The following is a 24,998-nucleotide window of genomic DNA, read 5'->3' as shown; positions in this document are numbered from 1 at the left end:
ATCTATCTATCTATCTATCTATCTATCTATCTATCTATCTATCTATCTATCTGTGAAGTTAAGAAATGAGTGGTCAATGAAGCAGTCATTAGCACTGACCATCATTGCAAACAATAGCCTTTTGCTTAGTAATATATTATATTAATATTCAAATAATATTATATACTAATTAAGATATTAATTTAACTAGTTTAAGCTCATAATTCACCACAAATTTACACATGTGCCATTCTGATACACACCACAGCCAAACTATTAGAAGCTTAGCTATTTCCCTGAAAAGTGTAGGCTCCAGCTAGGAACATTTGAATATCTACCACATTTGACTCTAGTGTGGATAATTTCATTGATGGAAAAAATATCTAACACTATCTAGGACCTTATATCCATCAGAGGGAAATAGCATCAATATGCATAAATTCTTGTGCATGGTGGAGTATAGTAAATTTTGGACTTATCACAAAATCTTGCACAAAGGTGTGTGTGTGTGTGTGTGTGCGTGACAAAACATTAATGCCATTGCCATTTTCATCTTTGCATTCTTAAATCATTGCAGAGCTAGAGGAAAAACATAAAAGAGAAGGGTCCCAGGAGAAAAGCACACGGATTAAAAGTGACCACACATAGTTGCTTATACCTCACTGATTTCCTAACTAGCCTATGCCTTTAAAGCAACACCCCAGCATCACTTAAGGAAATCATTTGGTGTCAGCAGGGATCTTTCTCTGCATAATGACAGAAATATAGATCTAGGGCAGTGATGGTGAACCTTTTAGAGGCCGAGTGCCCAAACTGCAACCCAAAACCCACTTATTTATTGCAAAGTGCCATGTCCCTCTGGCTTTCTATTAACAAACACTGGCAAACTCTCTGCTGGGGCGATGGCACATGTGCCCACAGAGAGGGCTCTGAGTGCCACCTTTGGCATGCATGTCATAGGTTCACCATCACTGATCTAGGGCATTCAGGAGCTGTAATGGGACACTGTGACGAAAATGCAGTTACAGAACAAAATAAGGCCCGGTACAGACAGGTAGGGAGCGGCATGCCCATGACGATTCTAGGGTTCCAGAGTGTGCACCACACACATGCTCCAGAGCCCTAGTCCATATGGACTCAGTCATCATGGCGGCCTCCTGTCCACATGGCAGCCACCATGATGACATCGCTGCTGCCACGCAGCATCCGGACGTCACTTCCAAGAAGTGGTGTCATGGCTGCACCCTTTCCCCTTTACCGAGCAGCAAAAAAGAAGCCACTTAGAGCGACTTCTTTTTTACAGTGCGGCTGCTGCAGCACCAACGAGGGGGAAAGACAGGTGGTGCAGAGCCATCCATCTGTACTGGGCCTCAATCAAGAAGGCCAGAAAATAATAGGTCACATCTGTTGAATCCCATGCATCAATTAGAATGGGTGTTTTCATCTTGCAGCCCTTGTGTACCCTGAAAACCTATTACATCAGACTGTAAAATCCACAGGAACAGCCTTTTTGGTTCTACAGAGGGCTAAAACAGGAGAGGAAAGGGAAGGAAGTTCCAGTTCCACCAGTGTTGTATCACTCTAATGCATTATTGTTTCTTGGCCAAGTATTGCTGTGAAGAAGGCATACACACACCTCTGCATCAATAACAACCTCAAATTGCTTTGAAGCAAGCAATACCTATCTTGAAAGAAGATACAATTGCTCACCAGCCATATCAATTGGCAGTTGGTTTTTGTATATAACAAAAAAGTTTATATATACCAAAAAACAAAAGGGGAGAAAAGCCATAAGGTTCCACTCCCCTGAACCCAAAGATCACAACCAAGTAAGCACTGTTACAAAGTGTGCTGTAACAAAGTTGAACAATGAACTCATTCAGTTTACCACTGCCCACACAAAGAAAAGTTCTCTTGCTTTCCATATGCTCATGCAATAGGCATAATAAAAGTTTTTTTAAATGCAATGATGTTTTTAGAAAAACAAGTCCATTTAACATTAGTTTTCCAAGAATATTCAAAATGGTAGGACAGAAACAAGTGCAACTGTTCAAAAAATGAAGTTTTTAAAACATTATAACAGTATACCTGAATTATACAAGTAGACTGTCATGAGACTGACCTGCTTGTTTATACTGTACATCCATTTTCAAATTTAATGGGGCTTTGCTAATCCACACATCTAATTGATTTCTACAGACCATAACACTTCTTTGTCATCATTACCATGTTGCCTGGACACCACTGTTGACTAGAATTTGCCCTCTGTGACTGGGTGGTGACTCAGAACATTTGATTTGTCATACACTAGCCTGGCTGGACCTTTTATTTTTAAAAGGTTATTAAATATGTTCAGTTCAGTTTGTACTCTAATCAATTATGCAGCTAACCCATCTATGTCAAAAGCCTCCTGCTTTGTTTTCCAAAGAGGTCTAGCCTGAGTGCAAATTGATTGTGGTTCAGATGAAACAGGGCGGGGAGGAGATACAGTTGTTTAGCTACAAATCCTTCCAAACTTTAGTTGTACATAACAAGTAGTTTGGTGGCTTTGCTTTCTTTTCTTTTGATTTCTCTTTTGTCATTTAGGATCTTCAGAGGGCAAGAAGCAATTCTGAAAGATAGTCAGTCTGTCTGTCCCTCTTCCTGCAATATTGTCCTTCCCCCTCCCCTTATGGGACATTAGATAATGAAAGGCAATTTGATTTTAAAAGGAAAAACAATAACACCACCCTTTCACTCCCTCCACTTTTTTTAAAAAAAGAATGTACAGAGTCCCATAGATTTTACAAGACATAAACAGTAATGGATGAAATGAAGTGCAGTGTTTCTGTTGACAGCACTAATGTTATCCTAACAACAGGGAGGGAAGCAAATCCTTCTACCATTGAAGACCCTCTGGAGAAGATTTTCAGGGAATGCTAGCAACTGCACTGCAGGGGAGAGAACAGGAAATCTGTTGCATGAACACATTTCCATTTTACCTAGTTGACCTTAAGATAGATGTTTGTAAGATAGGTGCTTGTAAGTATGGTTAACATTTTTTTTAACAAGGAAACTTCTGTATAACTCAGGTCCAAAACACACTTCAAGAAATAATCCAGTTTGAGACTGCTTTAACTCCCCTGGCTCAGTGCTAGAGAATCCTGGAAATTGTACTTTATTGTGGCACCAGAGCTCTCTGATAGATAAGGCTAAGTGACTCACAAAACTACAGTTCGCAGAATTCCCTCACACTGAGTCAGGGCAGTTAAAGCAGCCTCAAACTGAATAATTTTCTGCAGTGTGTTCTGGACCCACGATTACTAGAAAGTGGAGTTGAAACAATTCTGTAAACCTAAGAGTGACTCACCTGCACATCTAAATAAATAAATAAATAAATAAATAAATAATCTACTCAGAAGTAATTACCACTGAATTCAATAGAACATGCTCACAGCTAAGGGGTTTAGCAATGCAGTCTTAAAAGCTCTGGAAAACATCAGGTAACAGTATGTTCCTTACAGGAAATTTGAGATACTTTTCTCTTTTGGCAATATTTGGAAGAACAACTGGCAGAATACATTTATAACCTATCAGATCTCCATTCATTCATGCTTACCGAAAATGTAAAAAAAACCCCACCTTCTCTGAAGAGTCAAAGTAGCTACATTTAATTATGTAACATCTGAGGATTTGAAATCAATAGTATAAATCCTAGCTATTTTATTCATTATATTTATAGGGTAGAACTGTCACAAATGTTATTCTAACACAGAATAACAATTTTTATTTTTTTATTTTTCATTTCAGCAAATATACTGAGCAAGAAGACATAACAATCTTTCCTTGTTCTTTATCTGAAAAAGGCTCTTGCAGTACACTGACAGATGAAATGAATAACATTTCTTTTTATATTTATGGTTATAGCTGATATTAGTATCTGAGAATGAAGGGAGTATAGTGAATAATACTATTTCCAGTAAAATGCATTCCATCTTGATAACACAGATATTTTACCTGAAAAGACAAAGAAAAATAATGCTCACATCTTTTGCGTATTTTCATCATATGCCAAGATTTTGATAACTTCCCAGTTTCCTGATGTCAGATGCCTTATGCTAAATTGTTCACTCTTGGTCTGCAAGAAAATGAATAGTTTAACCACATTTCCTCTTGGCGATGCCTCTTTCAACTCAGGATTGCATGTACCTGTGATTATTTATATGTACAACTTGATCCATTTACAAATATGTACACTTAAGACTAAGGATGTTAGGGCTGTTTATATTTTTCCCTTCCATAATGAGAAAAAATGTCTCAATAACCAAAACACCACCTATTGTGGTGGCATCATCTTGCCTGTTTATATCTCAGTATGCTGAGACAAATGTGCTATAAGCTTGCAGGGGTAAGCTGTGTTGGCTGTTTAGTAAATTCAAATAAAAATCCACCAAACAGTGATACCTTTATTGGCCAACCAAAATGCACAATATACTTTTTGCAAGATTTCAAAACTCCACTGGCTTCTTTATCAGGCAAAATATTACATACCAAACAGGAGGAAAATTAAAGATGTTAGTAAGATGGCTGCATTTTGTTGTTTCTTCTCAAATTTGGAACGGATTGGCATGTTTTACCTCAACACCTACATAAATGTTCCTGATGCAAAAGCATGGAGATGTCCTGAGGAATCCATTGTCCTCTGCCTACAAAGAGGCCTGTGGCCTCATAGGAAGGGAGACATATTGGATTGCAAAGAGGAGTTCTTGTTGATATGTAAATGGACTTTAAATTTTCTGGACTTTGTCCAATTGCCAAATGGTTTGAGGAGGAGGGGCCAGCCTGCTAAAGATACCCTCCCCATACCATCTTAACTAAGGACTGAAACAACAAAATGAAGGCATCTTACTAACATCTGTAATTTCTCTCCTGTTTGGTTTGTAACATCTTGCCAGATGAAGAAACTAGTGGAGCTTCGAAAGCTTGCAACAAGTATATTGTGCATTTTGGTTGGCCAATAAAGGATCACTGTTTGGTGGATTTTTGTTTGAATGTACTGTAAGCTCTTTTGGTGGCTTCAGCAAAATTCTCCCCATATCTTAATCCCTCTACAAAAGACATGTTTTGTACACAAAATATTCCCCCCTCCCTTCTTTCTTTTTGAACACATGCAAATAAAATACAAATAAATGGGTCCTAGAGCAAAACAAGTCTGAATTTTACCTAGAAGTCAAAATGACTAAACTGAGGCTGTCATACTTTGGACATATTGTGACATGACTCATCGGACAAGATGATAATGCTTGGTTTAAGTGGAAAGCAGTAGGAAAAGAGGAAGACTGTACTACTGGTGAACTGATCCAATCAAGGAAGCCATGGCCCTGAATATGCAAAGTCTGTTGATGACTGGGGGTTCTAGAGGTCTCTCACTCATAGGTTTATCATAAGTCAAGCTGACTTGACAGCAAACACTAGCAACAACCCCAAAATGCAGAAAGTCATAGAAAATATGCCAAGATAGTTATAACTCTGCCAATGAGGATAAAACTTTCTTGTTTGATTTATTATATTTTTTCCTTGTTCATATCACAAGATTTCTGGGTGGTTTACAATATTCCAGAGTGGAAAGCTAAGATTTATATCTCTACTTGGAAGACATTTATCATTATTCAATAAATGTATTGTGCTTAATCCCACTTACACTGTGAAGCTCCCACAAGGGTGGGATCATGGCACAATCTGTAGCAGTGGTGAGCAGAAAGCTAACAGCAGTCTGGAGTCTGCTTCATCAGATTCACAAACTGTTATCTGCAACTGGCATGTATATAGGCAACTATAATTGCATGTTCATATTTGCAGGAGAGGGGAGGATAATAAAGTTAAATTACAATGAAAGAAAAAAAAGTATTGATAGTGACAATTCTGTGTACACAAGAATTAAAGAAAAATCTTCCTACAATCATAGTCTTGCTAGTGAAGCAAAGCTGAGTTTTCTCATGCATGCCAATGCAAGAATTCAGAAGAAATGAGTTCAGGGACAGTACATCAAAATGGCTCTCATGGTCATCCCATTTAGGTTATTATTTATTATTATTATTAACCTTTATTTATAAAGCGCTGTAAATTTACACAGCATTTCCAGATTAACTATGGTGCATGAAGGAACTGAGGCAGCATACCCTTTGGGACTACTTATCATCATGCCTAAATAGATATGGGGGAAGATGTTAGATATTAAAATGCTCTGCCCCAAGACCCCAGACTTCCTTCTGTTTCTTCTCACTGTGGAGGTGAATGTCCTCTTCAGTCCTTGAACCCAAGACTGTGTCTCTACAGTTGCTTCACAGACAACTTTAACAATTTAGCAATCTCTTCCAAGCATTCATGGGGAAGACACAGACTGCAAAATTTTCATGCATGCATTCTTGTGTTAATGTAATAGGAACTCATTTTTATGCACACCCATGGGGTTTACTGGAAGCTGCAGAACTGACACATGCACTCAATTCTTCTGTCTCTCTGAAATGACTCACTATTAATTTCCTAGAATCCTTAGTGACAGTCTGGCAACAGGCCACAGTGCTTACAACCATCCACATGTCCTCAAAATAGCATGTCCTGATGGAATTCAGAGGAACTAACATTACCTTATCTCAGACTTTTTTTTTATTTTATTTTTCATGCAAGTGGACTACTTATGCAGCAGAGTTACACCAATCTGAGATCACCAGTATATGGATTATGGAAGTTAGTTAGCAGTACTATCTGAATTTCTGTTTAATACACTAGAGCTAGGATTGGCAACTGCGGGGATTTGGGGGGGGGGGCATTGCTTTTCACAAGACCTTGGAGTGCTCCCATAGAGAGAAAATTATAACTCTATTAAAAAGAGCTACAGGGAGAGCAAGAACATAGCATGACATGGGTATGATAACTGTCATAAACCTCAGGCTATCAGACATATTTAAAAACAAATAATGTATTTGGGAGCCTATAGGGGCCTCAAAACAGTCTCAGGGGCCACATACAGCCTGTGAACTGTACTTCTTCCATATTAATCATGTGAGTATATGGTTTGCATGAAGGAACAATTGGGAAAATGCATCATATGGATTAGAGACAGGTTGTCGACTTAACAGTTTGTGAACAGGACTGTTATACATATTTATTGGGCCGTACATAGAAAAAATATTTGATTAGTTGGGCTAAGGGATGATCAAATACAATGGCTTTCATGGTACTATGATTTGACTAATAAAGGGTGAGGTTGTGGCTAAACCTTCCTATGCTAACAAATCATTGTCAAGCTAACAAGCACTGCTTCCCCATTGTCATGTTACTTGCATGGTCATTTCAATAGAATGAAACACCAGAAAAATGTTAACAGACTGAAAATATTTCAGATGATGGTTTTTTTTAGTCCAGACTAGATTAGAACCACTAAATAATTAGATTTATCTATGTTTGGATTCACTAATAAATAATTGATTAAATGGGTTTACTGTAGCTGTAACCAAGAACATAGCCGGGATTTTGGGAAGGAGGCTGCAGAGTAAGAGGAAGAGGTGGGACCTACAGCCGCAAAGGCTGCTGGGGTGTGTAGTTGCAGGAGAAACCACCCCTTTCCTGGCCTCGCAATCAATCAGAGAGGCTTCCAGGGGCAGGACTTCCGGCTGCAGAGGCTGCTGGGATTTTTTGTCACAGTAGGAACCTATTGGCAAACCCTAGCGACGTTTGGAGCCAGAAGTCCCACCCCTAGAAGCCTCTCTGAATGGTTGCAAGGCCAGGAAGAGGAGGGACATCCAGCTGTGCTTCTTAGGGCCGAAGAAGGATGAGGATGTGGGCTGGAGGACAAGGTGGCAGGCTGGAAGATGGGAGGAAGGGGGGGTCCAGACCCCATGGACACCCCCTCACCACCACCACCTTGGCTACGTCCCTGCTGGAACCAACCAAAATAATTTCAGTTGATATTTTAAATGATTACTCAGGCCACCTTGGATTTTTCTCCCTTTGGAAATAATACTAAAACCATTGGACCTATCCTTAAGAAGAAGAGCCCTCCGTCCATGGAATCTCTCTCCATCTGGCCTAGGAGGGAGTGAAAAGACAGGCCCAACGCCATTGGGCCTATCCTTAAGAAGCAGTGCCCTCCCTCTAGTCCATCTGCCATAGTCCAGGCCTCAGAGGGAGAGAGGAACTGCTGGACTTGATCCCCTTCCCCATCACCATTCCCTCCTCCTTTTGTGTCATGTCTTTTTAGATTGTAAGCCTTAGGGCAGGGAATTGTCTTATTAAAAATAATAATTGTAAGCCACTCTGATAGCCTTTAGGGCTGAAGAGCGGGATATAAATACCATAATAATATATAGACTAATAAAATATAAACTTGATTAAAAGAAACTTACCTGAACATCAAACATAGCAATATGGTGGAATTCACCACGACCACCTTGCTTAACAGGAACTGTCATGAAAAATTTGTTGCTATCTCTAGAAAAAACTGGTTCTTCATTCTAAAAGAATTAAAAAGAACCAGCATTTTACAGTTTTACAGTTAAGCACTGATCCTTATAAGCCATTGCTAGTATGAATAAATTATACAAATTTAGAGTGTATTGAAGGATAACAAAATTTTATGATACAAAAGTCAAACCAGGAAACCAGAGAAATCATGCCAGAACTTAGTTTTCTAGTAGAACGTCTCCATTTTTTTTCTAAACAGGTTTTCTGAAAGAGCAACAATCTTTAGCAGATTTATAAGGAAAGGTGGAAATGATGTAAACATGATTAAGATTTTTTTATGGAATTTACATACTTCAGATACTTTCAACTTTTGGCGTGGTTACAAATATTGTATTCGGGAAATCACTTAGTGTGCATCTACACTGTGGAAATGATTCAGCATGACATCAATTTAAGTGCCATGGAGCCAACCTACAGAACCTTGGGATTCCACAGGCTGGAGCTCTAGCACTTAAAGTGTTTTCAAAGTGCATTACAGTGCACCCGCATCATATGTGGGTGTGATATACATGGCTTTTAGCATATGTTGAAGGCTGTCCTGAAAGAAGCTTCGGCGTGCCCTGGAAGGCAAGAGCACCATTATTTTTATTGGGGCTCGAGCATACACAGAATTCCCCTTACGTGGGGATGGGTCCAGAATGGATCCCCTGTGTAAGGGAAGGGCCCACTGTATTTCTACAATATAGAATCAGCCTTAGTTGAAGCACCATTGAAATTTTGTGGAATTATTGGTATGTTGAGGAACATATGAGTAAAAGTGTATTATAGGCAAGTTCTCATTTCTATAATAATTGCTTGTACTTGTTTGTTTGTTTTTTTGCCAACAATTATTATTATTATTCTGTTCCAGGATTCAAACATTTCAACTCAGAAATTGTCTTCATGTACAAATCAAGACAGAATGGAACAAGTAAAAAGGCAGTGGCTACGGTTAAGACAACAAAAGCCAATTTCAGAACTATGGCACATAGCAGTAAGGGGAGGAATTGATTTTGCTGGGCCCAAGGGGAAGGAGACTTAGTAAAAGGTCACAGCACACAATACAATGATGTTTCATGTGAGAAGGCAGAGCCATAGGGTGTATTAGGCTCTGTCTGCCCTCTCCACTTCTTTGGATCTGGTGATTGACATGGGAGAATCAGCAAGTGAGCCCCAGGATTGCTGTGGAACAGGCTTACCCATGATCTCAGGCTTTCAAAATTGTTATTGTAGTGGTTTGCTGTATTTGGTGGTTAGGGCAGTTGTGGGTGTAACTTTTCCCTTGGAACTCTACAGGCGTCGGGGATGGCAGTTGAGGTTTTGCAGTCCTTGTGGGGCCTGACAGGGTAGATGTTGGGGACTGGGCCTACAAACCTCAGCAAGCTTTATAGGTTCCATTAGACAGTGGCTACTGTTAAAACAACAAACAACTTCTTACAACATTGCTCTTAAAATGGCCCAAAACACATGGGCTAAAAGAAGTGGCTCCTGGCCGTTTTGGAGTTGTGCCATTTATATGGTACATGCCTCCAACATGGCCAAAAGCTGCACCAGGGCACTGCTCCAGTCCTTTAGACCGGAGCAAAATGTAGCTGGGATAATCTGGCTCCTGGTGGTATGACTTGGGTTCTGTAGCCACAGCCTGCTTTTGGAGCAGACCATGCAGTCACTGTGGATCCGATGCACTTGGGGCTGGAGGGGCCTCAGGCCGCACCTTCCCACCCATTGGCTCAGGGTGAATGTTACCTTTTGAAGAGTAACATTAGTTTGTGAAGATCCAAGGTCATCTTTGTGATTTCTTTTCAATAAAAATATTTTTTAAAATGTAGTAATAATGAGCAATACAAGATTTTTCACTTTTGACAACACACAATAGACAGAAAGCATTAATGAATGAGATTTTCACCTCCACACCCCAAATGTACTGAGCAATGGCTTACTTTTGAAAGTAACGCACCAAGCTCTGATGCAACAGCCCAGTTTTCCATATCACAACCTGTGCACTAGCCCTCAGATCTGTAATACTTTGTTTTAGAATGTTATCAGTTGTTCTGACATCACATTTCTTGAGATTTCTTTTAGCTAATCCTTTGAAAATGAAACTGTTCAGTGGAGGCTTTACTCTTCATTACTATACACATGAAAAGTCCTGTGAAATCTTTGCTGGTTCATTAAAAGCCGTTAGCATCAAACAGCTGTATACATCTGGTACTAATCCTATGTACCTGTTTTGAAATAGCCTCCTGAGGTGCCATCACAATACTCTTACTAGTCCAGTATAACACCAGATTTTCTGATTCTTCATTTCTTTTGCAATTACTTTTATATATCTTTTAAAAATAGCTTGATTCTGATGTATACTAAGTATGAAACATAGCTTTCTTTTTTTAAATGAACTTTTAAAAACAATTTATGATATAGCAAAGATGTGCATTTTCTGTTCCAAACAATTAATACAACTGTACCTGTTTAGAAAGCCACACTTCAGATGTAAATTCATATTTCTAAAAAAAAATTGAAATAAAAATAATTATAATTATGAAATGCATGCAAATGCTGTGTGAAGGGAAAATAATTTAATTTTACTCTTCATTCCATTATAATATTACTATAAACAAGAATCTTACAGATCATCCAAAATATCTTACAGATATTTTATAGAATACAGTAGGATCCCAACTGCAGATTTCAGCATCTGTAGACAGCAAATCCATGGAGGAGGGCAGCAGAGGAGGAGGAGGGAGGGAAGGAAGGAGGGAGGGAGGAGCAGCAGCCGTGGAGCAGGAGCAGTGGTGGGAGAGGAGGAGGAGGAAGAGGAAGAGGAAAAGGAGGAGAAAGAAATGGCCATGGAAATTAAAATATGCCCAGTTCCACTGTCCTCTGGTCCCTGTGCCTCATGATGAAGGGACCCCTTTCCTTCCCCTCCATGCATAGCCACCTTTCAGGCAGCCTGGCCTAGGACCACCAGGGAGGAGAAGGTGAAAGAGGAGGCAGAGGAGAGCAGTAGAGGGACAGGTGCACCCAGAGCATTCCCCCCCTCCTCCTCCTTCAACACCATCTCCTCTGCCTCCTCAATCCTCCTTTGGAGCACTCCTTTGGAATTTGACAGAAGAGTTTCAGTTTGTTTAGCATGATAATGCTTGGAGAAGTGAGGCTAATCACTTGTTTGTTGGACCCATTCCCATCCTGGCTAATTAAAGCTGCCAGAGGAGGACTGGTGAATTGGATGGTGGAGATTGTAAAGGCTTCTTTGAAAGAGGACTATGCTCCAACCTCTCTAAAAGAAGCAATTGTAAGACGTTTGTTGAAAAGGACTTTCATTGGAGCTTACTTCCCTAGGTAACTTGCCTCCCCAGAACAGTCTCTAATCTACCCTTGTAAGGAAGATTCTAGAGTGAGTTGTGGCAACACACCCCAGGCTTTCTTGGATGAAACAGATTACTTGGACCAATTCAATTTTGGGTTCAGGTCTAGTTATGGGGCAGAAATAGTGTTGGTCCATGACCTATACTGAGGGTCGGATAGGGTGTGTGTGTCTCTGTTGCTCTTCCTAGATTTTTCAGCACCACTTGGTATCACCAACCAGGGTATTCTTCTGGGTTGATTTGTGGAAATGGCACTTGGGGACATTGATTTACAGTGATTCTAGTTGTTCTTTGCTGAATGTGGTGCTGGGAAACTGTTATTCAGCATTTTGGCCATAAGCATGTGGGTTTCCACAGAGGTGCCCTCTATGCTTTTAAAACATCTACATGAAGCTGCTGGAGAGCTCACCTGGAGCTCTGGGATTGGGTGTAATCAGTATGCTGATGATACTCAGCTCTCCTTTACCAATGATGCCAAGGAGGCTGTGATAGCACTGAAGCATTGTCTGGATGCAGTAAAGGACTTGATATAGTTGAACAAACTGAGCTTAATCCAGACAAGTGCTGCTGGCTAGTAAGAAATCGAGTTTGAGACTGGGAGTACAACTTGCTCTAGATGGGACCGCTCTGCCTCTGAAAGAACCAATTCACAGATTGGGGGTTCTCTTGGATGAAGTACTGCTCCTGGAAAGCCAGGTTGCTGAGGCAGCCAGGAGTACAGTAGTCCAGCTTTAGCTGGTGCACCAGCTGCTCCCTTTCTTGGGGAAGGCAGAGCTGGACAGTGGTTCATGCCTTTGTTACCTCTTGACTGGACTACTGTAGTGTGCTCTATGAGGGACTACCCTTGAGAATTGTTCAGAAGTTGTAGCTAGTGCAAAATGTTTAGAAACCATATAATACTGGTCTTGCAAGAACTGCACTGGCTTTCAGTTTGCTTCTGAGCTAAGTTCAAGGTGATGGTGTTGACCTACAAAGCCCTAAATGACTTGGAGCCAAGATATCCAAAAGACCACCTCTTCTCATATGAGCCTACCAGAAATCAGATCTTCAGAGGATGCCCTGTTGCTTGTCCCAATACCTCAAGAATTTAGGTTGGTGGGTACACTTAACAGGACTCTGTAGCAGCACCCCAATTGTGGAACTCCCTACCCAAGTTAGGCTGGCACCAATTCTTTTGAGCTTCCAGTGCTTCCAGACAAAATAGTGTTGTTCTGCATGACATCCCATGTTTGAAACTGCTGTTTTAACTGTTTCCAAAATGAATTCTAGAATTGTGTTCAGATAGCTTTTAGAAATTTTTAAAGAGTATTTTAAGATATTTTTATCTCTGTATTGTTTAAATTAGTTTTTACTTGTTCATTACCTTGAAATTCTTTGTGGGCTGAGAAGCCACGCATAAATATTTAAAATAATAAATAAATAAATAAATAAATAAATACATTCTATAGGAAAAAGAGAGTACAAATGTGTGTTTGATCTGCATTTATGACAAAAAATGCAAAAACAAAAACAAACAAACTATGCAACTTTGGCAGCATAGTCAATGTGTACTCAGAAAACAGTGCCTTAGAGTTAAATGAGACTTCCCTCCATGTAAGCATTAAAAGGATTATGGCCTAAATTAACTGCTATGTTTTTAAAACTGGTATTCCAGATCTCTTTCTCTATTGCCTTTTGTTAACTTATCTGAGTATTGAACTTAAAACATTTTTCTTCAACATGAAACTACATTTGCAACCTTTTTGATAAAAAAATACTCTTGTGTATACTGACATTGCTGGAACCTAGATTTATCTGTATTTAGAAGATTGGTTATTGCCATAGTTGCTATTTCCCTAGTGCTTCTAAAGATCTTACTCCCCCCCTCCCAGAGTACTCAGTTGTGAGAGGTACAGAGATTGCATGGAACTTAGACTTGTTCAATAAATACCCAGGTGTTCTCCCTACATGATCAAGAAGCTCATCTTTTAAGACCAAATGAATGGCTGTATCTGCAGAAATAATGCAGTGCTTTAACTGCCATGGTCAATGATATGGAATTATGGGATTTGTAGTTTTTGTGACACCAGAACTCTCTGACAGAGGAGGATAAATATCTCATAAAACTACAAACCCCAAAAATCCACATCATTGAGCCATAACAGTTAAAACAGTGTCAAATTGCATTATGTCTGAAGTGCAGATGCAGCCAAAGTGCCTGTGTGTGTCCGTGTGTGTGTGTGTGTGTGTGAGAGAGAGAGATTCAAAATAATGTTATACATGGTTTCACATTGCACATGGTTTCACATTACCAGAAGGTGAATTTAAACACAAATAAATGAACTGGCCTCTAAGCCTTAGAAGGGAACAAGAAGTCCTAGGAAAACAAAACACTGCTTACCATGCTACAAGCACCAGTTGTTGTTTCACACACTGTAAGGATAGATAAATTCTGGGGTCTGTTTAACCACCGCACCACCGCCTTTGTATTGCTGACCCACTTCACCATCATTATGTAATATTCTCTGTGGCAGAGAAACATTGCAAAACACAGCAGTTATAAAATTCACATATAAATTGTGAAATTATACCACAAGCACTGCAAAGAAGGACATTTCTCCATTGATCCTTTCAACATTGTATTGATGAGAAGTAGAATTCTAAAACCATGTTTCACATTTGCATTTAACTTATCTGGCTACTTTAATTCGTTTTAGATTAAATTTTATTGTTCTTCTGTTCTATGCACACACACACACACACACACTCTTTCTAAAATATTCCAGCAATAGGTCAGATAGAAATGTTGCAAAAAAGGAAAACAAACTGGATTCATGATGCTTTATTAACTTATTTTGTCCTATATTTGATTCAGCAGTCTTTGGAACAACTGCCCAAATAGAAGTGCTTTCCATGGTAAGAAGCTGGCAGCAAAAATACAAAATGTCAAGGACATTCTCTAAAGATTTTGTTTAGGAAGATGAGCAGAGAAAGTTGCAGAGCTAGTTGCTTCTGTGGCCAAGTATTTTTTTAAAAAATTGTGTTACCAGATAGATATTTGTCTTCAAACACATTTAGAGAAATGAAAGAATTCTAGCTATAATACTTTATCAATAGTGCAAAACAACCTTCTCCTTCCAGAAGCCCCATCTGACATGCTGATGCTGTTACTAAGATCAACAGCTGTAAGGCTAGGAAATTTGTTGTACAGTGGTCCCTCCACATTCACCGGGGTTAGGGGTGAAGGACACCTGTGAATGTGGAAAAACCGCTAATAAAAACCCACTACTCTTTTTACCTGAGAGAACACCTCTCTAGGAATCTCCAGGTCCTCCAGTGCAACTCTATGGTCAACATCTCTCACAAGTTGATCACAGAATCATGCTGGAGATTCTGCCTAAAGAATGCCTAAAGAAATATTTTCTCTAGGAACGTCTAGGTTCTCCAGCACAACTCTGTGGTCAATTTCTGGCAAAGCTTCAATGGGGGACCTAGAGATTTCTAGAGAGAAAATATTAATCAAAACTGCAAATAATGAAATCCACAAAAATCAAAGCTGCAAATGTGATGGGCCAACTGTGCTTTGTTCAAGATACTGCCCTTGCCTGCTGTCAAGCACCTTTCTCTTATCATTATTCAAATTATCAGTGTTAAAAATTACACACAACATTGCAATTTGTAGGAACTTGTGCTAAGAACTCAAGCCTCTCAAACTTTATAATCCAATATGGCTCTACTCAAAAATCTATAGCTTCAGACTGCACTGCATTATAGCCCAGGAGTAGGCAACTTTACCAGATGTCCAGGTTGCATGCTTCACCTAGCAACTGCACTGTCTCCTTGCATCTCACCTTATTGTTACTTATTTAATTATATTTTAAAACACTCCAGAGCCTGTAGAGGCAAGTCCACTATGTTGTGTGGTCTACTGGCCTGCATTAACCCTAGGAAAGACATATTACTGAACAGGAAATTACTAGACCAGTTCTGGTATGTGCATAACAGTGTGTGTGTGGGTGTGTGTATTTATGTATATACAGTTTCACCACAATCAGTGAGTCTGTTTTAGATGTGTATGAGGGAGGGCATATGCATACGCATGTGTGTGTGCGTGTATGTGTGTGTGTGCCATCGCACAAAAGTACCTAAAACAGACTCAACAAATGTGGTGAATTTATGACCTGACCCCTGGTCAGCATAGAGTACCTGGAGAGTACAGCATGAAGCATTTTTAAGTAAAAGAAAATTATGAGGACCATGGTGAGAACCTAACTAAAACAGGGTGCCCTCGACATTCACTGGAGTTTGGTTCCAGGATCTCCTGTGGATACCCAAAAATCCATGGATTCTCAGGTCCCATTACACACAATGGTATAGTAAAATGGAGTTCTTTATATAATATGGCAAAAATCAAGATTTGCTTAAAATAATTTGTGTGAATATTTTCAAACTGTGGTTGGTTGTATCCATAGATGCAGAATCTGTAGATACAGAAGGCCAACTTTATAGATATTTTCTAAAAATGAGCAGCCACACTATATTATACTGTATATGTCTCTCAAAGCTGAAATATGCAGTTGAATTGTCCCTGACATCCATGGCACTGAGGAATAATTGTATTATTTATAGAATAAATGTTTTGACAACAAACATTTAAAAGTTGACCTTCAATACAACACAGTCTATATCAAATGCTACATTTTTGTCCCCCTTGATTCCTCTTTTCAGGTGGATGATTCAAACTGATGACATTTAAGCAATTCTTTACATACCGTACTTATCTAAGAGCTGGAAAACTACTAAAGTCAGAGGGGTTAGTTCTGAGGCATTTTGCATATGATTGTGCCATAAGAAACTTTTTGCTACTACTACTACTATTATCATCATGCTTTTTTCTTCCTTAACCATTCTGAGTACTACAGAAAAGGCTGTAAAAGTTTCTTACTGGCTACTATGATATGTGCTTAGCAAAGTCAACAAAGACACAAAGCTGAACAAAGAAAAGGGATCTGCATTATTACCTTGTAAGCACAGATACATTTCATAATATAAATTAACCTTGAAGAGTGACTTACAATTTTATTAGAACAGTCTTACACTCAGGCATCATCATTGTAATCTTATTGAATTATACCCAACAAAATGGAAGAAGAAAATATGATGTTATTCTTTTTGTGGCTGCATGTTCTGCTAGGAGTGAGCAAACACTAATGGAACTACTAGTACAAGAAAACATCTGTTTTAATGAAGACATAATGATTCTCAAAAGCACTTGTTGCAGAGAATTGGGGAAGTAGGGGGGGATATCATGCAGTAGGTGTCTTGCACCACTGGAATGATACTGTTGGATACAATCCATAATGTTACAAAATGATTTAGAACCAGACCCATAATTATTGTTTGAGATAAAATTATCTTAGAACAGAAAACTGAGTTTGGAAATGCTTGACTAAAGATCCTTAATGATCCTTTGGTGAACTAGCATTTGAGTTATTATCTTTCATGTTCACCTTCAACATACTAGGAGACAATCAGCTTACAGACAATGTGGACTGGAAGATATTAATAGATGTAACAACTAAATGTCTTGACATTTTGATAAGCTCAACTCTACAACTGAGATGGGTGGGACTGGCTGTCAGAATCTGCTAAAACATGGATGGCGGTGGGCTTTGCAAAGAGGTAGGAGAGATGGCTCTTCCCCCCACAGTTACACAGTTAGAGCACAGAGAGCATCAATCTCATTTTTAAAACTGTGGTTTGTCCACCCTTACTTAAAATTTTATGTATTCTCTTTGAGTTGCACATGATTTAAAAATCCATTCTCTGCCCATATCATGGAAGACTAAAGAAACATATACATTTGAAGGAAAATCCATTTCAATTTTAATTTTACCTATCAAAGTATAGTTTTCCTTCAACTGGAACTTGACAGTGATATAAAACAAAAAATATGCTGGAATATGTAATTCCAGCACTTTCTGCCATGAGAGGAAGACCTGGCCACATAAGGCAAGCACCCCTGTACCATGAAGTTAGGGCTGCTACTGTTGCCACTGCCTGGCTGTGCTCTGCCTTTGGAATTGTGTCTCTACTACATATACACATTTGATTGTCATGAGGTCAGGAGATCATGTCTGAACTATGCAACAGAACCAGACTGGATCCACTCAGGACTCACTCCAGGTCTGTCAGCTTAGTGGGAGAACAGAAAACAGTCTGGGTGTTTATCAGTTCTAGCCCCCAAGAAGTACTCTGTTTCCTTGAAAATAAGACATACCCATAAAATAAGCCGTAGCATGATTTCTAAGCATTTGCACAATATAAGCCATAACCTGAAAATAAGACCTAGTGATAGGCCCAACATGGAACGGAAGGGGGAGGGAAGGGAGCGGCAAGATTGGGGGAAATGGTTCTAAAGGAAATGGAGTCGCAAGAGATTCAGGATGGAATTCCAGGTTTGGAGAGTTATGACGATGTTCCAGAAGAAGACAACTTAACTATATTTGAATAAATATAGACTGTTGTACCATATGTAGTAAAAATAAGACATCCGCTGAAAATAAGCCATAGTGTGTCTTCTTGAGGAAAAATAAATGTAAGAAAGTGTCTTATTTTCTGGGAAACATGGTAGTACTAACATGAGTGGCAGGCTTATGAAAGTGGACTCTGTGAATTCACCATTTTAATTTGTACAAAACAATGTACACTTGTCCATATTCGCTAGGGTTAGGAGCACAAGACCCCCGTGAATATGGAAAAACTGCAAATAACAAAAACACCATGTTTTTACCTGAGATGACACCTCTCTAGGAATCTCTAAGTCCTCCAGTGCAACTCTGTGGTCAACGTCTGACAGACACTGATCATAGGACTGCACTGGAGGAGTTACAAAGGCTAGTAGAATATTCTTTCTAGGAATCTCTAGATCTTTCAGTGCAACTTTTAGTTAAAGTTGACCATAGAGTTGCACTGAAGGACCTATTAATCAAATTCATGAATAACCAAATCCTCAAATATCAAAGCTGCAAATATGGAGGGATGAGTGTATACAGCTTTCCATAATGGGAAAGAGCTTTGTAAGAGAACTTCCCTTTCTCTTTCTGTGACCAGACTATATGTTATATTTCAGTATAACTAAATAAAACAGACAGACCTAAAGGGGCGGCATCACGCCACACCTTTGTACACAAGATCAGGGCTGCAGCAACCACATGCCACAGCCCCCATGTGGTCTTTTCCGATGCAAATAGAAGTGGCAGAAAACCATTCCTTTTTGTGTCACGGAAAGGGCACCCCTTTTGCCATGGCTCTTCTCTACTCCTGAAGCATGAGGCATCCAATTGCTATGCCACAAGAGCATTTCCACAGTGCTCACAGTCTGTTGGGCAGGCAGCATGACTCCAGATTGAGGGTGGAGTCGGGGCATGTGGTCACCATTCCCCCACACCACTCCCAAGCTGGCCCTTATTGCCAGTCTATTTTGCCCCTAAGTAACTGATGTAGAATCCTGGGCACTCACAATTTTGGTGATCAGATATATAAATAATTCTATTAAATTTCAAGTGAGAAAAGTAATAGAATGGAAATAGCTTTAACAGAGAGATTGTGCTAAGACTTCTAATGCGTGAACCATGGTGAGTAATGTCTCTCTGTGGAGCTTGTAATGGAAACAGCTTCATGGGGAAACTGCCACCTAAGAGGAAGATCTAGCTGGCATAAAATTCTCTGCAGGTGAAGAGAGAAATATTTAAATATTTGAAAGGATGTCATATTGAGGAGGAAGCAAGCTTGTTTTCTGCTGCTCCAGAGAACAGAACCCGGAACAATGGATGCAAGCTGCAGGAAAAGAGATTCCACCTCAACATTAGGAAGAACCTCCTGACAGTAAGGGCTGTCCGACTATGGAACACACTCCCTCGGAGTGTAGTGGAGTCTCCTTCCTTGGAGGTCTTTAAGCAGAGGCTGGATGGCCATCTGTTGGGGATGCTTTGAATTGGATTTCCTGCATGGCAGGGGGTTGGACTGGATGGCCCTTGTGGTCTCTTCCAACTCTATGATTCTATGAAATGGGAGATTGTCTACAGATAGGGTTGCCATAATTCTCTACTAAAAACCAGGACAAAATTTAGACCCAAATATAGGACAATTGTAGGATAAAATTTAGCCCAAAATGTAGGACATTTAAGGTCCTCCATTTTTCTTAAATGTCCTACATTTTGGGCTAAATTTTGTCCTACATTTTGTCCCGGTTTTTAGTAGAGAATTATGGCAACCCTATCCACAGAAACTCTGGAATGTGACTGTTCCTTGTGAGAAGGCCACAGAAATTGTAGTTTGAAGCAAGTGTGAGTGGTGGGAGGCGATGGGGAAAGACATGGAGCTCAGCTGCTAAACCATGCCTTTAAAAGTACACTAAATTGCAAACCTCACTTCGTAAACTTAATTATCTAATCACTTAATTTACATCTGAAGAGAGATCTTCTGTTTTGATGGGGATAGTGAATATCTTGCTAAGTCTGCCTTGGTTATACTTGACTAAGGGCTGAGAAAACCAAGCCTATTGATAACACATTGATTTAAAGGCAAACAGCTTAATAATAAAGGTGATTTAGCACAGCTTCAATAGACAAAGGAAACTTCAATAGACAAAGCAAAGCTTCAATGGACAAAGGAAACAATGGACTAAGGATGTTATAAGGATATTGAGAATTTTTTATTGGAATGTATTTTGCACACTGGGATGTACAAAAGAGATTAAAGACATTCCCTCCATGAGAAGTTCTCTTATAAATGTTAAGGAGTGACTGCAATGCTGAAATTATGGAGTTTGCATGGATGTCTTTGGTGGAATACAATCACTATTAGAAGACTGGCACGTTTTACAGAGAAAGAAGAACAAGCACTTCTAGTGAAAAACTGGAGGAGATTAGGCTTTTGAGAAAATAAATGAAGGCTGTGAAAGGAATGTTTTTACAGATAATCTTTATTGAGAAAGTATTTACAAATTGACGAATAAGCTGGAGAGTGGTTGTTATTAGTGAGGCAAAGGAGTGAAATGTTATTTTTTTCTTTCTGAGGAAAGTAGATATTATAGCTAATATAAGGAACAAAGCGATTAGAAAAAGTAAGGGGGGTGGGTTCGAAGGGGGGGTTCGAAGGGTGTGTGTGAAGGGAATGGAGCGAAAAGACAACATGGCATGTATTAAGAAAGGAATGTTTTTAGAAGAGACAGGGGAACTGGATGGAGAAGAGATGGGAGATATGAAGCAATTCAGGGACATAGTGGAATCTGAAGAAGTTGATCAAGAAATGAGGGGGGGAAATCTGATGTGTTGACACAACTGGTATTAATAAAATATGATTATTCATGATCAAGTGGAGATCATGAGAAACATTTTAAAACTAAAACAAATGTTGAGTGTTTAGCTAGTGTTTGGGGAAAGATGAATGCTATGCTGTCCCTTAATAATGCTAAGAGAGGAGAGGTTAATTTGTTTCTGATGTGTAGCAAAATGTATCTTATGACTATCACGTTCTGTGTGTTTCAAATAACTCTGTCCTTGAGATAACAGTTGTAACTTACAAACAATGGCATAAAGTGAGAAAAGGTTAAGGGAAGCAGCATAAAAGGAGTCAAGAATTTTGACTTCCATACACAAGACAGTTTAATGGAAAATATGGTTAAAGGATGGAAAAGTGATATTATGTTAAGATCTTAAAGAAAACCTCTTCAAAATGAAGTATTGTTAATGTACGATGTTAGAGAGAAAAACATATGTATTTGATGTTGCAGTGAGGTTAAAAATTCCGGCTATAATAAGTGGATGGATGAAGGGATAATATGGTTAAGGGGAGTTGTATTGATATTCTGTTACAAAAATGATGTATTAGGGGTGTAGGACGTTAGAAGAATTGATAGAATGTATATAAATTTGGTAGTAAACTATTTTAAGAGAGAGAAGATAAAACTTATCATTAAGCATGACAAAAAGAGGCTGAAGTTGATACATTTATTGGAAATACACAAATTATTTGATTTAACTACAGATTTTTTGGATATTACCTCAAGGCTGAAACTTTATTGACTTTTTGCAACAACAACAAAAGAGAAAAGGTTTGGCTACCATTGGATTTTGGTTATTAGAAAGAGTAAGCCATTGAAAAAAGGATATTGTTGTTTGTTGAAAAAGAGAAGGAATTGCTTCTTCAACAGTAGGATCAAAAGTCATCTTCTTCCCTTCCTTCCTTCCTTCCTTCCTTCCTTTCTTCTCTCCTCACCCTTAATTTCTGTGGTTTTAGTGTACGTTCTCATAGAAATATTCTTATAGGTATGCTCTTACAGAAATACAAAACCTTGGATAATAACAAACTCCATGGAAATGAATGACTTCTGGAAGAAGTTGACCATGCTGGACTCTATTGTTAAGAACTGTAGTAAAATAAGACACACACATCCACATCATACACACAGAGAGACACAGAATCACAGATACAAAAATAAATAAATACACACACACACACAAGGTGTGACCTATGTAAATTCAGATGTACAATGTCCTCTTTTCCTCCATATGCCACACAGATTCATATGCCATTTCTGCAGGAAATTTTTGAATAATTTTACTAAGCAGTATGGAAGAGTTTATACTGTGACCTTAAAGAAAGGTATACAACTGCTAGGTCATCAGTTTTCAGGTAACATAGTTACAGTAAATTAAATATCAGATTCCAAATTACTCACCTTGTTTTAAAGCTGTCTGGTGGCATGAGTTCTAATGTATGCGTTGGTCCATATAGATTGACTACATATAACTTTACTGTTGGATTCATTTCTCCTGCCTTTAGGGGGACAAAGAACAAAGGATAAAGACAAAGAACAAATGATCAAACCAATATACATGCAACATATTGATCATTGCTTTTGAGGATATCTGCAGGTGGAAGTGAGTATTCCCCTCCCCCCAGAGTGCCAGGGATTGACACCATATTTCTACCCTTTGTTTATAATTGTTTCTTTCTTCCTTGAAAACCTGCCAGGAACTGGCAGCCAACAACTTAGGGACCATCACCAGTTCAAGAAACATCACTTTGGGGAGCACTGACATGGATTCCAGAATGCGACATGGCTTCATATGTCTTGTCAAGACAGTTGAGTATGTCCTACCCTATGGTGTTTAATGAAAAACTTTATTGTTGTTGTGTCCCTTCAAGTCATTTCCAACTTATGGCAATCCTAAGGTGACCCTGTCATTGGGACTTTCTTGGCAAAACTTTTTCAGAGGAGGTCTGCCATTGCTTTCCTCTAAGGATGAGAGGATATGACTTGTCCAAGGTAACCCAGTGGGTTTCATGGCCAAGTTGGGAATCAAACCCAGGTCTCTAGGGTTGTAGTCCAATATTCAACCCACTATGTCACAATGTACAAAACTATCAAATACTATATGTGTTACAAAATGCTTTCTTGTATTCTAGGCAGAGCACATTTTTGATTCCCCAAGTAAAATACTTTAACATTGAGAACACATTTATTCAACATGTAAGAATGCTAAATTAAGTTATTTACAAGAATAATTTCATTGGCAGGATATTTTGCAACTTTTTCTGAACAACTGTGTATTAAAACACATTCAAAGGCTTTTAAAGTAAGAAAACAGGCCCCTGTAAAAGCTTCCAATCAGGGGTCTTTTGTGGGTAAAGTATACCTGTTTGCAGTTTAACAGACAACGGGCACATCTACACTGATGAATAACAAAGAAAAAAAGCCTCACCTCATATTTTTCTGATCTGTAGTGATCCTACAGTAACCCTGTTAATGCCACATGTTTACAGACATAGCAAGGTGACCTCAACAGAACCAGCAACACATTTCCCCCTGGCAAACTTTCTCCCTTCCCAATAGTCATCAGCCTATCAGCCAATAACCGTTATTGTTTACCAGTCAATCTACTGGACCCACTCTGATTGGAATCCTCTTCATCAAATGATCTTTCCTCTTTCGCCACCCCAGAGAGAGTTTTAAATGTACACACACATACACACGTAATGGAGAAAAGATAAAATTGTATTTTATTTATCTATTTTATTATTCATTATTAATAATTTATTAATAACTACTAAATTTATTTATTTATTTATCTTTTATTGCATTTGATTTTACTCTCCTTCCTCTGACCCCTCCCCCCCCCCACATCATTCATTCACCTGCTTACTCATGCAGAGATCTCACACACACTCCCCCCCCCCAATCCCTATCATTTCCTCGCTTAGTTGCATGGAGCTCTGTAATGTATATATGGGAGGGACTGGGAGTGTGTGAGATCTCCACATGAGTGAGTGAGAAAGTGAGTGAATGAGTATTGGGAGGGAACAGGGAATACATGTATTCCATTCACTGAAGTAAAAACAAAGACGACACAGCATTGTTGGGTGGGAGGGAGCATCAGAGGAGGAAGAACAGTAAAAACAAATCTGATACTCAAGTGAGGGAAAAAAGGAAGGGAATAGATTGATCTAAACCCCCACCAATGATCTCATGGCTGAACATACAGAAAAGTTAAAAAAAAAAACCATGGAGACACACATCAGGCTTGCCAGACTGAGCCAGTTCTACCCACCAAAAGCTCCTCCCATCCTTAGCCCCACTCCAAAGTCCCCATGGAGCAAAGTCCACACACTTGCACAAATATCCAGTTTATCTGGTCAAATCCAGAGTAAATCCTAACTCTTTTTAATCTGGGCCCTGGAAATAGACTCCCTCAAATCTATTTTTAAGAAACCCTCCAGACTTGATTTCAAAGTGGCATGAAAAGAGGGAGAAAGAAGTCTGTCATTCTACTCATGTAGTGCCAGCATGACATGGCATTTAAATTTTTGCATAGATCTGTAAAAAACTGCTGAAAACAATTTTGCTGTTATGATTGAAAGGACTTGTAAAAGTTAAATATACTTTTAAAATGTGAAACAAGTTTACTGTCAGGGAGCAATTGTACAGAAGTGATTTAGAACCTCTCAACTAAACAATCACTTCCTATATCTTCAGCAGGATATCAGCAGTGAAGATGCTCAAACAGTCAACTAGCAACAAGGGATACCACATGCCAAGGAAGGAGTCAAGGTAACTGCCAACCATAAGGAGAAAAGAAAGGTGTGGTGGTTGGGGACTCACTGGTTGGGGACTCATTGTGTGCCAGC

The 24,998-nt window shown here is 39.1% G+C and overlaps 1 protein-coding gene across 1 annotated transcript in view; it reads right to left on the bottom strand.

The window, feature by feature from the left end:
* Nucleotides 1-24,998, bottom strand: part of DPP10 (dipeptidyl peptidase like 10) — a 285,461-nt gene that overhangs the window by 51,975 nt on the left and 208,488 nt on the right. Inside the window, exons 9-13 of the mRNA XM_042458561.1 lie at nucleotides 22,549-22,646; nucleotides 14,206-14,329; nucleotides 10,926-10,964; nucleotides 8,364-8,471; nucleotides 4,005-4,096 (exon numbers count right to left, since the gene is read on the bottom strand). Of these exons, the coding sequence (XP_042314495.1) occupies nucleotides 4,005-4,096; nucleotides 8,364-8,471; nucleotides 10,926-10,964; nucleotides 14,206-14,329; nucleotides 22,549-22,646 (461 nt within the window). The remainder of the gene's footprint in view (nucleotides 1-4,004; nucleotides 4,097-8,363; nucleotides 8,472-10,925; nucleotides 10,965-14,205; nucleotides 14,330-22,548; nucleotides 22,647-24,998) is intronic.

The sequence above is a fragment of the Sceloporus undulatus genome, chromosome 1 (genome assembly GCF_019175285.1).
Source record: "Sceloporus undulatus isolate JIND9_A2432 ecotype Alabama chromosome 1, SceUnd_v1.1, whole genome shotgun sequence".
Classification (NCBI taxonomy): Eukaryota; Metazoa; Chordata; class Lepidosauria; order Squamata; family Phrynosomatidae; genus Sceloporus; species Sceloporus undulatus.
Note: the sequence above shows the minus strand (reverse complement) of the source record. Positions and strands in the feature narration are given on the sequence as shown.